Here is a 13812-nt window from a genome sequence, read left to right as displayed (position 1 = left end):
AAATCACAACTGAATGGGTTTAGTTTTCTATGTAGGTCCTTACTCATTTATTTAGAATATGCTTCCCCATGACTCTGTCTTACATGCAGGAAACAGAACTTTCCTATAAACAAAAAGCATGGGGGTCTCTCAATTTTTAATCCTAATATTACAGGCTGTTTGCTATCTCAATATCTGATGCAGGATAAAGAAGCCATAAAGTCAAGTTGTGTAAAACCAAAGAGCCACTCAGCTGAGCTAATGTTGCTTGGACATTGAATGCTGCTTGAACACTGGCCTTGTATTCACTCAGATGAGCTATGAATGGTGTGTGCATGTTACAAAGAGATGACATTTCTAAGAAAACTTTCTCTTAAAGATCTTAGCTTGTTAAGCACATTATGAAAAATAGTTAAGAAGCTTTCCCATTCAGGTGGCTGAGGCTGGAAGATCAAGAGTTTGAGGCCAGCTTGGGGTACACAGCAAGATGCTGTCAAAATAACAAAGATGCTAAAATTTTTCTTTTAACAACATTTTTTTATGGTTTTAAAAGTTCAGATCCTTGTATCAGATTGAAGAGCACTAAAAGTTTTATACTTAAGATATCAATAATATAGATATAATTCAAGTTGGGCACAATCAGAAATTAATACAATTTAAAAAATAATCAAATGTTTGAATCAAAAATCAAGCACATGTTCTTCATTCATTCAGTATTTTATATCCAACATTTCAGAACACAAGTAACATAGACCAAGTTCTCTGTGCGACTGAAACAGAGAAGAGATCGGAGCTCGGGCTGGTGCCCACAAAGGCCTCTCAACTGCTGTACCCAGCAGCACTGACTGCAGAGGCCTTGTGGCTGAACATGGCAGTCACCATATTTTTAACTTCTTACCTTCTCACTGTTACTAGGCAGAAGGCTGAAAGACACGTCGATGCTAAGAACCTACAATCTATCTCACGTAAGAGCCAGAGAGTGAAGCCACTGACGTTCATCAAGGTCTTGACATTTATCCTAGCAGCAAATACGAGTTACTCTACGAGAATACATAGGAGAGACTGATACCAGCTTTGACGGCAAGACTTCTGGATCCCCCCACGAGTGGCTTCAGCTCAGATTCTGTCTCAGAGGAGGAAGAGTCAGGGGATGGAACGGCACACGACAAAAAATCCATGAGGGAAAGCAAAGCTTCCAGATGAAGCACCAAGTCCAAGGACGAAAATGAAACCTAGGACAACGAACACCAGAGGCACGGACTTCAGGGATGTTCACACCATTGTGGGATCTGACACACCATTGGGGATATGCTCATGCCACTGAGGGTCAGTACACCACTGAGGGGACAGTCGGCATGTCAACAGGGTCAAAGTCACACCACTGGGTTGAGTTTGAGCACCTGTAACTAACACAAGAATAGTTCAATCCTTTCTAAACAATTAAGAATGAATTGCTAGTATCATTTTAACCTTTTTCATTACTATTATACTGTCAATCCTTACCAGGCAATAAACCAATGCTCTGCCTACTCCCAGTGCAGACATTAATTCTAACCTCAACCAAGCTTGAAGGTCTTAAATGAATACACAGGAGTATCCTACACTGACTACATATGCCCGAATGGACTGTGTGTGTCTATTCTAGTCTGCACTATCCTCGTCCTTAGTCTTACTCTAATCCTAGAGCCAACATAGAATTCAAATGCTCAGTACGGCCAGCAACATCAGGCCAAATAACTATGCTACATTAAACAAAATTCCCTACAAATAGAAAGTATTTATATATTCCAGATACAATTACTAACTCACATTTTAAAATAATCTTTTCAGAAACAAGTTTTGACAAGACCTTACTTCAACTCTATGTGCACTAATTTTACATCTATTACTACTGTCCCCAATTCTAATTTTATATCGTACATCTTACAAGTGGAAGCGGCAATGAGCTCCACTGAATCTCAAACCTAGACTTAAGATGAATTACAGCGGACTTACCTTCAGCTTCTGTTTGGTGTTATCATGAATTGTCTGAAAGTCTGGGCCATCACTGTCTGCCTATAAGCAATTGATAATTAAACCACTGAGTTAAAAACACTAAAATTTCACACGTTGAAAACACACATATTTTGCAATTGAAGTATGCTATTAAGAACCAACAAGGATGTTCCTTATAGGCAAATAAGAATATGCCCCCAAAACTGACCACATAAATATGCCCGACATACTGTAGATACAAATCTCAGGTTCCTATTCAACTCTAGAGGAGATGTCAGTGCATCTAATTAGGTAGGCCATCCAAACATGGGAACTGCTGCTACCTAATTCATAGCACAGATTGCTTCAGGGCGTGGCTCAGCTTTAACTGTTCACTCCTATTTATTCAACTCCCCGGGGAAGGTCATTAGGTTAATGGGGTATAAAGGATTTTGAAATGCTTCTATAATTCAACTTGGACTGAAAAACTTAAGGAAGAACTCAAATATTAAGTATGAAAGGAAAATCAATGATTTCATATATTTAAATATTAATCCCAGAAATGAAATGAGAATCTGTAATTGTCAAATTCATAAAACCTAGAGTCATCTGGAAAGCAAGTCTCAATGTGGGTTGTCTACATCGAGCCAGCCTGTGGACACGTCTATATAAAGTTTTCTTCAGTTAACCGATATGGGAAGACCCAGCCCACTGTGGGCCACACCATTCCCTAGGCAAGGGGTCTTTCACAGTATAATAGTAGAGAAAGAGAGCTGGGCACAAACAGGCAGGAAACACGTATGTGTTCGTCTCTCTGCAATTGACTGTGGATGTGTGATGTCACTGGGTGTTTGAAGTTCTGTCCTGATTTACCCACAATGACAGACTGCTGCCTGAATAATAGGTGATAAATCCCTTTCTCCACTAAACTGACTTTCTGTCAGGATATTTATCATAGCAACAGAACTGGAACAGACACCTTGATGAACAGCATTGTCAGGAGGGTTCCGTCAGACACATCAGAGGAGTTGACAATGTGGAGAGGCTCGCCTTTAGAATCTGGAAGGGAAAAGACAAGTCTGATCTGTATCGTCCCTTCAGCACCTAAACATCTTATAAAACAGACCCAGCCAGTTACACCGAGAAATGCTCACCAGAGAACTATACATAAAACAGACACATGTATTATACCATCTACAAAATCATGCCAAACTTAAAAACTGGAAAGAAAAATTGAAGACCACAAAAATTAACAAATCTAAACATCTCTAGTCCATAACATCTCTCATATATAACAATACAGGGATTATCCTCATGTGAACCAACATTAACAGAAGGAATAGCAGCTACAAAATTGTTCTCAACACAAGTTTATCCTCTCAAAAATGCTTCACATTGTCCTTTAAAAACTTAAGTAAACAAGAACTATAAAATTCAGATAGCCTCAGATGTAGACAGAAAATTTTAAAAATCCTTTTATATATTTATGTATTGTTTAACATTACTTTTTACAAGCACACAGTAATGTAATTTAAAACAGACTTTAACATTCATGTGATTTGCAACCACATCAATGTAAAGTTAGGCTTCTTAATGAATTGAGTTTTCTAAAGGGGTCTTTGGGCTCTGTACCTGGGATTTGATGTCACTACAATCATTTAGGCGAGATTTATTGAGGAATGCAGAAAATGAGCCCTGTGGTTATGCTGGTTTTAAGACCTGCACTGTCTTTGCACAGATGGACCTGCACACTTACCAGGGAAATCGAAACACCGCATAGTGATTTTTCTTAGGTAAGCCTTAGCAGTCATGTCATGGGCTTTTACTTTAGCTTCCATCCCAAGATGCAGGATCTTTAGTTCGTGTAAGGGGTTTCCTTTCTTTTCTGCTTTTTTCATCAAGGTAACCACAACCTAAAAGAATGAGCGTGGATTGGCACGAACTGCTTCACTGCTGTACAGTGTCAATAAGCGCTCAGCAACGGCATGAAGCGAAATAAAGAAATTCTCACAAGAATAAGATATGATGAGTCTGAAGAATGTCAGTTATTCACATCACACACATTTGAGATGCCACCATTTTCTACTGACTTTCAAAGGTGAAGTACCAAAAACAACGGGGGGAGGGGGGTTGGCAATGTTAGAGCAAGGGAGGCAATCCTAGAAGTCCTAACTGGAGAGCAGCTTCTACCTGAACTTCTGCTGAAATCTGCTGCTAGTTTTTACACTAATCTCTAGGCAAGGCTTCTTAACCTTGGGTGCTATCCTGAGCACAATGGGTCATGTGAGCACTCCTGCACGACCCACCAGCCGGCAGCTTCCTGCACACAGTAATAGTATACACCAAATACCCACCCAGCAAACACAAACTCCTCCCCTCCAGCTCAACCAAGCCGGCAGGGATCAAACTGTCACAGTTTATATAATAAACGCTAGAACATATGGATTTCTATGCCCACCCCTATCTATCTATAACCATTCGCTCTAACCGGCCCCTTTCTTCATTCCATTCTCTCTAAACTATTTATTTACTTTACCAACTCCACTCAAATGTTACTTCCTCCCAGAAACCTTTTCTAACCCTCTCTGCCTGCCCAGATGCACCGTCACTACCATCTGTACCACGGGCTCTGAGAGTAACCTATCCTGAGCATATTTTTAAGAGAAATACACCACTGTATCCTTGGCTCTGGCATGCACACTGCATAACTGTTGAATAGATAAAGAAAAATATCCATACTGAAGTGAGATGGCATTTTTAAATGTCCGTGATCTGTGCTTTATTCTATGAAGAGTTTCCAACATTTTACAAAAGATTCCTCTGTTCCCCTCCCCTGCCCTTCTTACATGAAAAATCCAAAGCAGGCCACACTCTACCATCCGATGGTGACTATACAACAAGGTATATGAAGTGCTGCTTCCATTTCCCTCTGAAAAGAAACTGCACCCCTAAAATGTAACTGTTCTTGAATAAATTCTCCAATTTTAAAGCACATTAACAATCTAAGATTTTTTCATACATATCAATTACCTACAAATTTAGCTTAATAGAAATACCCATCGTCTGTTTACTTCACTTTATAAAATGTGATAAAATTACACACCTCTTTAATTTCAAAGTTCAACAGTACATTGATGATGTCTACGGGTCTGGTCTCTTCCACTCTGGCTGCTGGCACACCTTGTGTGGTGTGCACATCCTGCGGTGTAGAGACATCTTGGCATGCTTTAGTTTTACCTGAAGGTGTTAAACAGAAACATGTCCTTCTATTCTTTCGTGTCTTTCACAGATACTTGCAGCAAACATGTATGCGCATGTGAAGATCCACAAATCCCTCAGCTCTCAGCCTTAGAAAGCTCGAGGTTTAGTAAAAGGGAAAGTCAGATAGAAGAATCAAGCTGAACTTACTCACAAGAAGCAGACAAAGGTTAGGGCTGAACATAAAATGTACAGAGAGAAGACAAGGAGGTGCAGACACATTAACACAGTAAATGACCCACCCGGAGCAGGAGTCGTCCACAGGAAAGATGGCCCAGCTTTTTAAAAGTAAGAATGAAAACCATACCGGCCAAAGAGATAGCACATAGCAGGGGCTGCAAACAGAGCAGACTGTAGAATGGCTAAGGCATCTCTTGTAACCAGAGATAAGGCTAAGAAAGAAAAAGGGGCCATGAACGCCAGTCTAAGAAGGGAAAGAAAAGCTCCATGGTTGATGCTGTTCTGAAACACATGCCATGGCAAGCAATAAAGGTGTTTTCTACACACATGGTATGCACTCACTGATAAGTGGATATTAGCCCAAAAGCTCAGAATACCCAAGATAAAATTCACAAACCACATGAAGCTCAAGAAGAAAGATCAAAGTATGGATGCTTCAGTCCTTCTTAGAAGGGGAAACAAAAATACTCACAGGAGGAAATATGGAGACAAAGTATGGAGCAGAGACTGAAGGAAAGGCCAGAGACTATCCCACCTGGGGTATCCATCCCAAATATAGACACCAAATAAGACAATCTTGCAGATGCCAAAAAAGTGCATGCTGACAGGAGCCTGATATAGCTGTCTCCTGAGAGGCTCTACCAAAGCATCACAAATACAGAGGCAAATAAATGCTCACAACCAACCACTGACCTGAGAACAGGGTCCCCAATGGAGGAGTTAGAGAAAGGATTAAAGGAGGTGAAGTGGTTTGCAACCCCATAAGAACAATAATACCAACCAACCAGAGCTCACGGACGCTCACAGTCAACCATTGAACTGAGTACAGGGCCCCCAGTGGAGGAGTTAGAGAAGGATTGAAGGAGCTGAAGGGGATTGCAGCCCCATAACAAGAACAACAAAATGAACCAACCAAACCCCCCAGAGCTCCCAGGGACTAAATCACCATCCCAAGAGAACACAGGAATGACCTATGGCTCCATCCGCATAGGTAGCAGAGGATGGCCTTGTTGGGTATCAATGGGAGAAGAGGTCCTTGGTCCTGTCAAGGCTCAATACCCAGTGTAGGAAAATGTCAGGGCAGGGAGGTGGGAAGGGGTGGGTGGGTGGGTAGGGGACACCCTCATAGAAGAAGGGGGAGAGGGGATTGGATAGGGGGCTTATGGACAGGAAACCAGGAAAGGGAATAACATTTGAAATGTAAATTAAAAAATACCCAATAAAAAAAAAAAAGAAAAAAACATCCAATAAAAGAAAAAGAAGAAAAAAAAAGTGTTTTCTAACCTATAACATACAAATAATAAAGCTAGCATTTGTTATATTTGTAACATGTTCCAGACACGATAAGGTATGCATGGACTGTCTTGCTGAAGTCTTAAACTGTCCCTCTGGGGAAAGAACTTCATTGTCCCCAACTCACAGATGAGCACATTAAATTTTTAGACAAATTTGGAGCCTTGCCTAGTGTTATATGCAAGGGCCAATCAAAGTAAATCAGTCTGACTTGACAGCCTTTACTATCAACCGTACAACCATCACTACGGTATTGCAGTTAACATCATCCTGACCTCCAATTCGACACAGCAGAGCCTGCAGTGTAGCATATACCAGAAACCCACATGGAAATCCACACTGCTCACTAATACCCTTAGGAAGGCAAGACATCTATCATCTTACTCAGAACTGCACCAAATTAAAATAATGGTTAACAAGTTTGGACAGTCACAAAGAGGATATCCAAGTAGGCAAATGGCATATATAAAATAGTTTACTTCGTTAGTAATGAGGACCCAGTGGAAACCACGGGGCTGTGGAGATGGCTCAGTGGCTAAAGCACTTGTCATGCCAGCAAGGCGACAAAAGTTTGGATTTCTGAGACCCAAGAGCTGAGTGCGGTGCTGGTTCTCAGATTCCAGCCTCACAGGCAGAGACAGGCATCCCCGGAGAAAAGACCACCACAGAAGCCACCAGAATGATCTCATGAATCACAGAAAAGAAACCAAACATTGAAGAGCAAGCTTTGTCATGGTTCCACTCATAAAATTCATGAAAAAGTATGGGCATCAGTGGGAGGAGAAGCCCTTGGTCCCGCCAAGGCTCGGTGCCCCAGTGTAGGGGGATGTCAGGGCGGGGAGGCGGGAAGGGGTGTGTGGGTGGGTGGGCTCATAGAAGCGGGAGGGGGGATGGGTTAGGGGGTTTATGGACAGGAAACTTAGAAATGTAAGTAATGGGGCTGGGGATTTAGCTCAGTGGTAGAGCGCTTACCTAGGAAGCGCAAGGCCCTGGGTTCGGTCCCCAGCTCCGAAAAAAAGAACCAAAAAAAAAAAAAAAAAGAAATGTAAGTAAAAAATATCCAATAAAAAGAAAGAAAGAAAAGTAAGACTAAGCACTAAGTATCCCCAGGTCAGAGTGGGCTCTGAGTGGGGCAGGAACTGGGGCGGGCAAGGTCGGTCCTAGCAGCAGGAGACAGGGAGAGCAGGGCTGAGGAACGAGCTCATAGTGAGGATGCGGGGATTCTGTGAACAGTTGGAGGTACATGTTGGAGGAACAGTTGGAGGTTAGACTTGTACACAAGAAAAAAGTGAAAATAGAGTAATTTTCATTTCAGTATAGTAAATTTGCCCACTCAGCCAATGGGCAAAAGTTTCAGAAAATTGATAAAACTGTTAGAAAGATACAGAAAACAGCATGACAGGGTACAAAGTACAAGTTCCTCTAAAACTATAAAATTTTAAATTAACCAGAACATATTATATCCATGTATGAAATTCTCAATTAAGTTTTAAATTTCAAGTTAATTTATTGCAATCTGTATTTACTTAACTCTTCATTAGATACATTAATAAAGATTATATTGAGACATGACAGATGAACATGCAAAGTAGCCAACAAGGGACACTTCAGTGCAACATGGGTAAGAGTGAAGAACTTAACCTGAATATCTGTCTACAGAAGCTTGCTAAAAATGATGATACTTCATTAAAAGCACTGAAGGGGGTCAGGACACAGCCAGCACAAAAATGGACATGAAATATATACAACTCCAGGAAAACACCAGCAAAGGGCAGCAGGCACACACACAGGTGCCACCACTTGATTGAAAAGAACAAGGGTGCATCCTGTGTGCATAATGTATTTGTTATGTGAGTATACACATATGTACGTTATTCATGCATAATATATACATATGGTGGCTTTAAATAGTAATAACTTTTAAGTAAAAAGCCCATAACTAATAACTTAAACTGTCTGCTGTTTTTATTTTAATGTACTATATTTACTATCTTTGGAGAGTGATAAATATTAATAATTTAAATTCTTATACTTTACACCTAAGTCTCATTTAAATATCACATTGATTATGATGCCACAGCCTAGCATTCTTCTTTTTTTTTTAATATACAAATTAAGACTTTTTACAGAGATTCAGCACTGGCTAGTGGCCACAACTTCCTAATGACCTCCCAGTGTAAGCGTCTTGGAAACAGGCTGAATGTTAACTATCTGCTTAGCTACACAGAGACAATAAGCTTCCGTCATGCTTGCATTCAACAACATCTTATTATTTTTCTTGGTAAAACAAATCGCAATTTGTAAATATGTATTTGTTCACTACATGTTTATTGTGTCTCAGGCTGGAGATGTAGCTCAATATTACGGTGTGCACCACAGCACTGGCCAAGACCCTGGTTCAATCCCTACTGTGGCAAAACAAACAAAACAAAACAAAAACAGAGCCATTTTTAAACCTGAAAACAAGATTCAGTGTGTACTGAACTTCAGAAAGACACATATGTCAAGATAAAGACATATATGTCAAGATTTGGTGTGTACTGAACTACAGAAAGACACATACGTCAAGATTCGAACTATAGAGTGACACGTGTGCATACGTCACCACATTGGTCTCTCACCTATCTCTTGTATTCTAGGTTTCCCTTTATCAATGTCTTCAGTGGCCTCACCAAGATTTTCTGCCAGTATTCTAAACAAAAGATTGAGATCCTCTTGATTTAGACTAACCTGTGAAATAAACAAAAAAATTCATCTTAAAATGAAAGAACTGCAATATAGAAAACAGATTCTCAGTAATAAAACAGAATAATCTTAACATCAGCACCTGAGGATTTTACTACTTCTTCACGTTTACTTCTGCAATTTTAAATAAAATGTTAAAACTTACAAATAATATTTATAAATCAATGTTTGTCCTATTGGCTGGTTTTTCTTAAAGTTAATTGTACTTAAAGAAATCTAAACCGTTTTTTAAGTAACAACTATCACTCTTTAAAGAATACAATAGTTGCCTGAGGCACACTTCCATCTCCTTAAAAGCAAACGTGTAAATAATACACATTATGAGAGACACTGTAACAATAAGTAATTTGTACACAGATTTCTGCATTGGGTGCATAACAGATTTAAAATTAATAATACTTAACTGAAGATTAAATACTGGAAACATTTCTTTTTCTATTCAGTAAATAATCTGCACTTTCCTTGTGTATATGAGAAAGCTTTCAGGGACAAAATGTGAAAGTTCTTTCCATGCATGTACTTACATTCATCGAATCAAGACGCCCTTTAATTTCTACAACAGGCACCTTATGGTACCAATTTGCAGCTAGATTCCGATTAACACAAAACTCCAAGTTAATTGGGTGCAACAGCTGAATATCAGGATGTGAGACGCCCGACTGGATTGCTGTCCTAGTAAAGAGGAGAAAGTATAAGGCTGTCACAGAGGGCCATGAACTATATCATCAAGTATCAAGTAGAGTATCAAGTGTCACCTGATGCTCTAGATATTAATTTATAACAGTGTAGCTCAAGGGGTTACAAAGTTGAGATAATAATTAACCTATAAATCCATGAGCAGAGACAGATTACAATGTGTGACTGAACAATTAAGAAAATGTTTTGTTTTGTTTTATTTCAAGATAAGAGTTTCTTTGTGTAGCCCTGGCTATACTGGAACTCCCTTTACAGACCAGGCTGGCCTCAAACTCAGAGATTTGCCTGCCTCTGCCTCCTGAGTGCTGGATTTAAAGGCATATACCACCATGCCTGGCTTTAAAAAAAAATTTTTTTTAAAAGACTTTTTTCTTAAAACTGTAGAAAGGAGAAGAACTGACCTAAAGGTTGTTTCGATTTTGTGTTTGCTTTAAATTCATAATGCTGCAGATAGACAAGAAATTGTCAAATTCATCATTCTAGGAATAGCATAGTTTGTGTCACATTACAATCCTTCAGTCAACAATGGGCCACATCTACCTGAGTGTTCTGCTAAAATGATGAAGCAGAAAAGGTCCTACTGCTTGGAGACCAAGCACCTGTCACAAAGTCATTCTGCAGTACATTTACTCCCCTGTTTGTGGAGAAAGTGGTATAGCCACACCTCCCAGATTACCCAGCAGACACACAACACCCAGACAAGTCTACTCATCGAGCGTATAGTGTTCAGGCCGTTATGTAGAGTGAATTATGTTTCACAAGATGATAAATGACTCCATTGGCTGTTTCCCCATTGACTATACTATCTACAATTTTAGACTCTCCTCTTCCTACTTGTAAGAAAAATTCACCATAAAAAAAAAGTGGGGGTTGGGGATTTAGCTCAGTGGTAGAGGGCTTACCTAGGAAGCGCAAGGCCCTGGGTTCAGTCCCCAGCTCCAAAAAAAAGAACCAAAAAAAAAAAAAAAAAAAGTGGCATCTTATGCTCGCAGCCAACTCATCCATGTCACATGTATGTCTTGGCTGCATTGAGCCATGCAGAAGGACTGACCTAGGCTGATGACAATCACAGTGGCAGCCTCAAAATGACCCCGTCACTGACAGGGCCTTCCTCCAAGTGCGTGCTTGTGGTTAAGCAGAGGGCAGCAGTGTATCTGCTGGTACTGAGACTTAAAGACACCACAGGGAAGGAGCACAGCACAGGAAATGAGGAAATCAGAAAGCATGTCTGTCACTGAGGCATTTCAGAAAGCTCCTATGGGGTTCTCTATAACTTTTTTTATTTTGAATAATTAAATTGCCTTTGGTGAGATGAAAATCATTTTTAAATCTTTTTGTGTCCTCACATGAGTACTGAGGACACAGTATTACACAGCTACCAAAATCTGTAAGCTCACTAAAGTCAGAAGTCACCAGGTTCTCCTTCAGCATGGCCGAACTGCTATTACAAGTAAAGATCTACTACTGTAGAAACCACCTCAAGAGCAGAGGGCCCAAATAAACGCCATGTGTGATTCCAGGAGTGGAGAGAGGGAATAGATCAAACTCCCAGACATCTGCCTATTCCTATCTCCCAAGTGCCGAAACTAAAGGTATACATCCCTATACCTGGCTAAGATTTCTATTCTCAATGGTTAGCAACCACTGTTTCGGACAGTAATATATACATATTTTAAAACATGTAAGGAAAAAAAATTAAACAAATTGGTAGCTCTACATGAAGGATGTGTAAACACACATGCACTCCAGCTGATCAGAAATTAGAGTTCTTTGTAACTTTTTACATCAGAAAATGGTTCTTTATTAAAGAAACTGTTATAAAAATACCATGAGAAATTAGTACATGCTTCTTAGCACAGCTCTGAACATACATACCTACAGAGTTTCAGTTTTGTGAGCTGCACTTTCATTTTGTCAATCACTGGAGGATTAACAGCATCTTCTCCAGACACCAGACTGAACTGATTGTGAACTCTAATGAGCCCAAGATCTACCACAACAGCATTGGTGGAGAGAGAGGACTGTGGAATGACAATGACTGGTGCTTTCAAATCAATATCGACAGAAACGCGGAAGCTCCTCTGGGCAAGATCCTTCACGCTTGTGGCCGCCTTTTCCGCAGCCTGGGCCGTGGCAGCACTCAGGGCCTCTTTGGCCACCTGGAAATTGTTCAGGAAGCTCTGTGGATGATATGTAGAAAGGACGTTCAGAAGCAGGGACATCTGTGAATCAGCCTACCTTCTGCTAACACACATGCAATTTCCTCCTAGGGTCCTTAGAGTTGATCCCTATTCTCCTAGTGAACAGAAGGAGCTGAGGAAGGCCATCCTCAGTCACACACACTGCCCAGCTTTCAGTAGTGATCCCTCACTAAGCAGTGTAGGGGTGAGCACATTGTCAACACTCTGGCACTCAGACAGTTAGCTTCTGTGTGTTCTAGAAAACTAATTTCAACCACAGACAAAAACCATTCAATGATTTGCATTTCAAGAGTTAAGAGAGGGCTTTTGGCTACAACTTTCCTACATAAACACCAGGCGCAATCAAAACATCCACCACCTAAAACCCAGAGTTTACAACAGATACAATCACAGCCCTTGGCTTCTCAGGGAAATGTAGACATATAAACAGTGACTTTACCAGCAGTGACATAAGGAATTTATGAAGGTAGACAATTTGAATACAGCCAACATGCAGTGCCACCACGCCATCCACAGTGGACATGTCAGTGTAGGAATCCCCTTCAGTAGCATCCGGATACAAATCCAGGTTAAAGCGAAAAACTTCATTTCCAACTATGGATACAGCCTGAAAAACCAGAAATGTGAATGTACTCTGCCCAAAAAATAATCACAAAACAAAGCCCTAGTCAGAAAAGGCCTGAAATTATAATCTTCATAGAAATGCATTTAATTTTTTAAAATAACATATTTTAAAATAAAGTTTCTATGTAATAGTAAAAACTAGTAACTATGCATCCCGTGTCACGTACTTTCTTATGAACTGTTTTTGGGTCAACATCTGTGACAATAATGTTTTCCAGTCTGGCAAAAAGTGACTGCTTCTTTGACTGAAGAGAAAGGGAAGAATCGAGACCTGAAAAAAATGAATTATTATAATTTTTACAAATATAACATAAATATTTCACTATGATTTGTGGATATACAGAATGTCTAAACTCACATTAGTAAAATTCCTGTTAAGTACTTTTAGTTTTCTAAATAACAAGCTTATATCTTGGTTAAGATTGAATTATATAAGCCCTACCCTTACTAAGGAACAGCTGGCAGCAGATTGGTGAGAAAGAATCATTGTTCTTTGGGAGTGTGACCGCTGGCAGGTCACCCATGCTCCCAAGGGCAGCCTCACATCCACGCACACTCAGGCAGCACTACTGGGACTTAGTGGGTAACTAAGAATAATGTAGAGCCATGAAGTGGGGAGAGGTCATGTGGGGAGGACCTGAGCGGAGCTCCAGTGGGAAAATGGTGGTAGGTATGACCGTCGCTCCTAGGATGCGTGTATGAAATCCTCAAAAAATAGAAGAAACAGAAAAATACATGAAATATCATTTTCCTATGATACTGAAAAGATTCTTATTATCTTGATATCCTATTATTTATTTAATAAAGTGGCAAAATATAAAAAACAATAAAATATAATATAATTACATAAATTTCAGTTCCC

At 40.0% G+C, this 13812-nt stretch overlaps 1 protein-coding gene across 1 annotated transcript in view; it reads right to left on the bottom strand.

Moving 5' to 3' along the window:
* Vps13c (vacuolar protein sorting 13 homolog C) overlaps positions 1-13812 on the bottom strand; it is a 165236-nt gene that overhangs the window by 68867 nt on the left and 82557 nt on the right. Inside the window, 10 exon segments of the mRNA XM_087564087.1 lie at positions 1049-1211; positions 1975-2034; positions 2933-3012; positions 3710-3866; positions 5057-5190; positions 9306-9414; positions 9954-10101; positions 12001-12305; positions 12766-12933; positions 13118-13221. Of these exon segments, the coding sequence (XP_087420213.1) occupies positions 1049-1211; positions 1975-2034; positions 2933-3012; positions 3710-3866; positions 5057-5190; positions 9306-9414; positions 9954-10101; positions 12001-12305; positions 12766-12933; positions 13118-13221 (1428 nt within the window).

The sequence above is a fragment of the Rattus norvegicus genome, chromosome 8, assembly GCF_021556685.1.
Source record: "Rattus norvegicus strain SHRSP/BbbUtx chromosome 8, alternate assembly SHRSP_T2T, whole genome shotgun sequence".
In the NCBI taxonomy this organism is placed as follows: Eukaryota; Metazoa; Chordata; class Mammalia; order Rodentia; family Muridae; genus Rattus; species Rattus norvegicus.
This window is presented reverse-complemented; position numbering and strand designations above follow the sequence as displayed.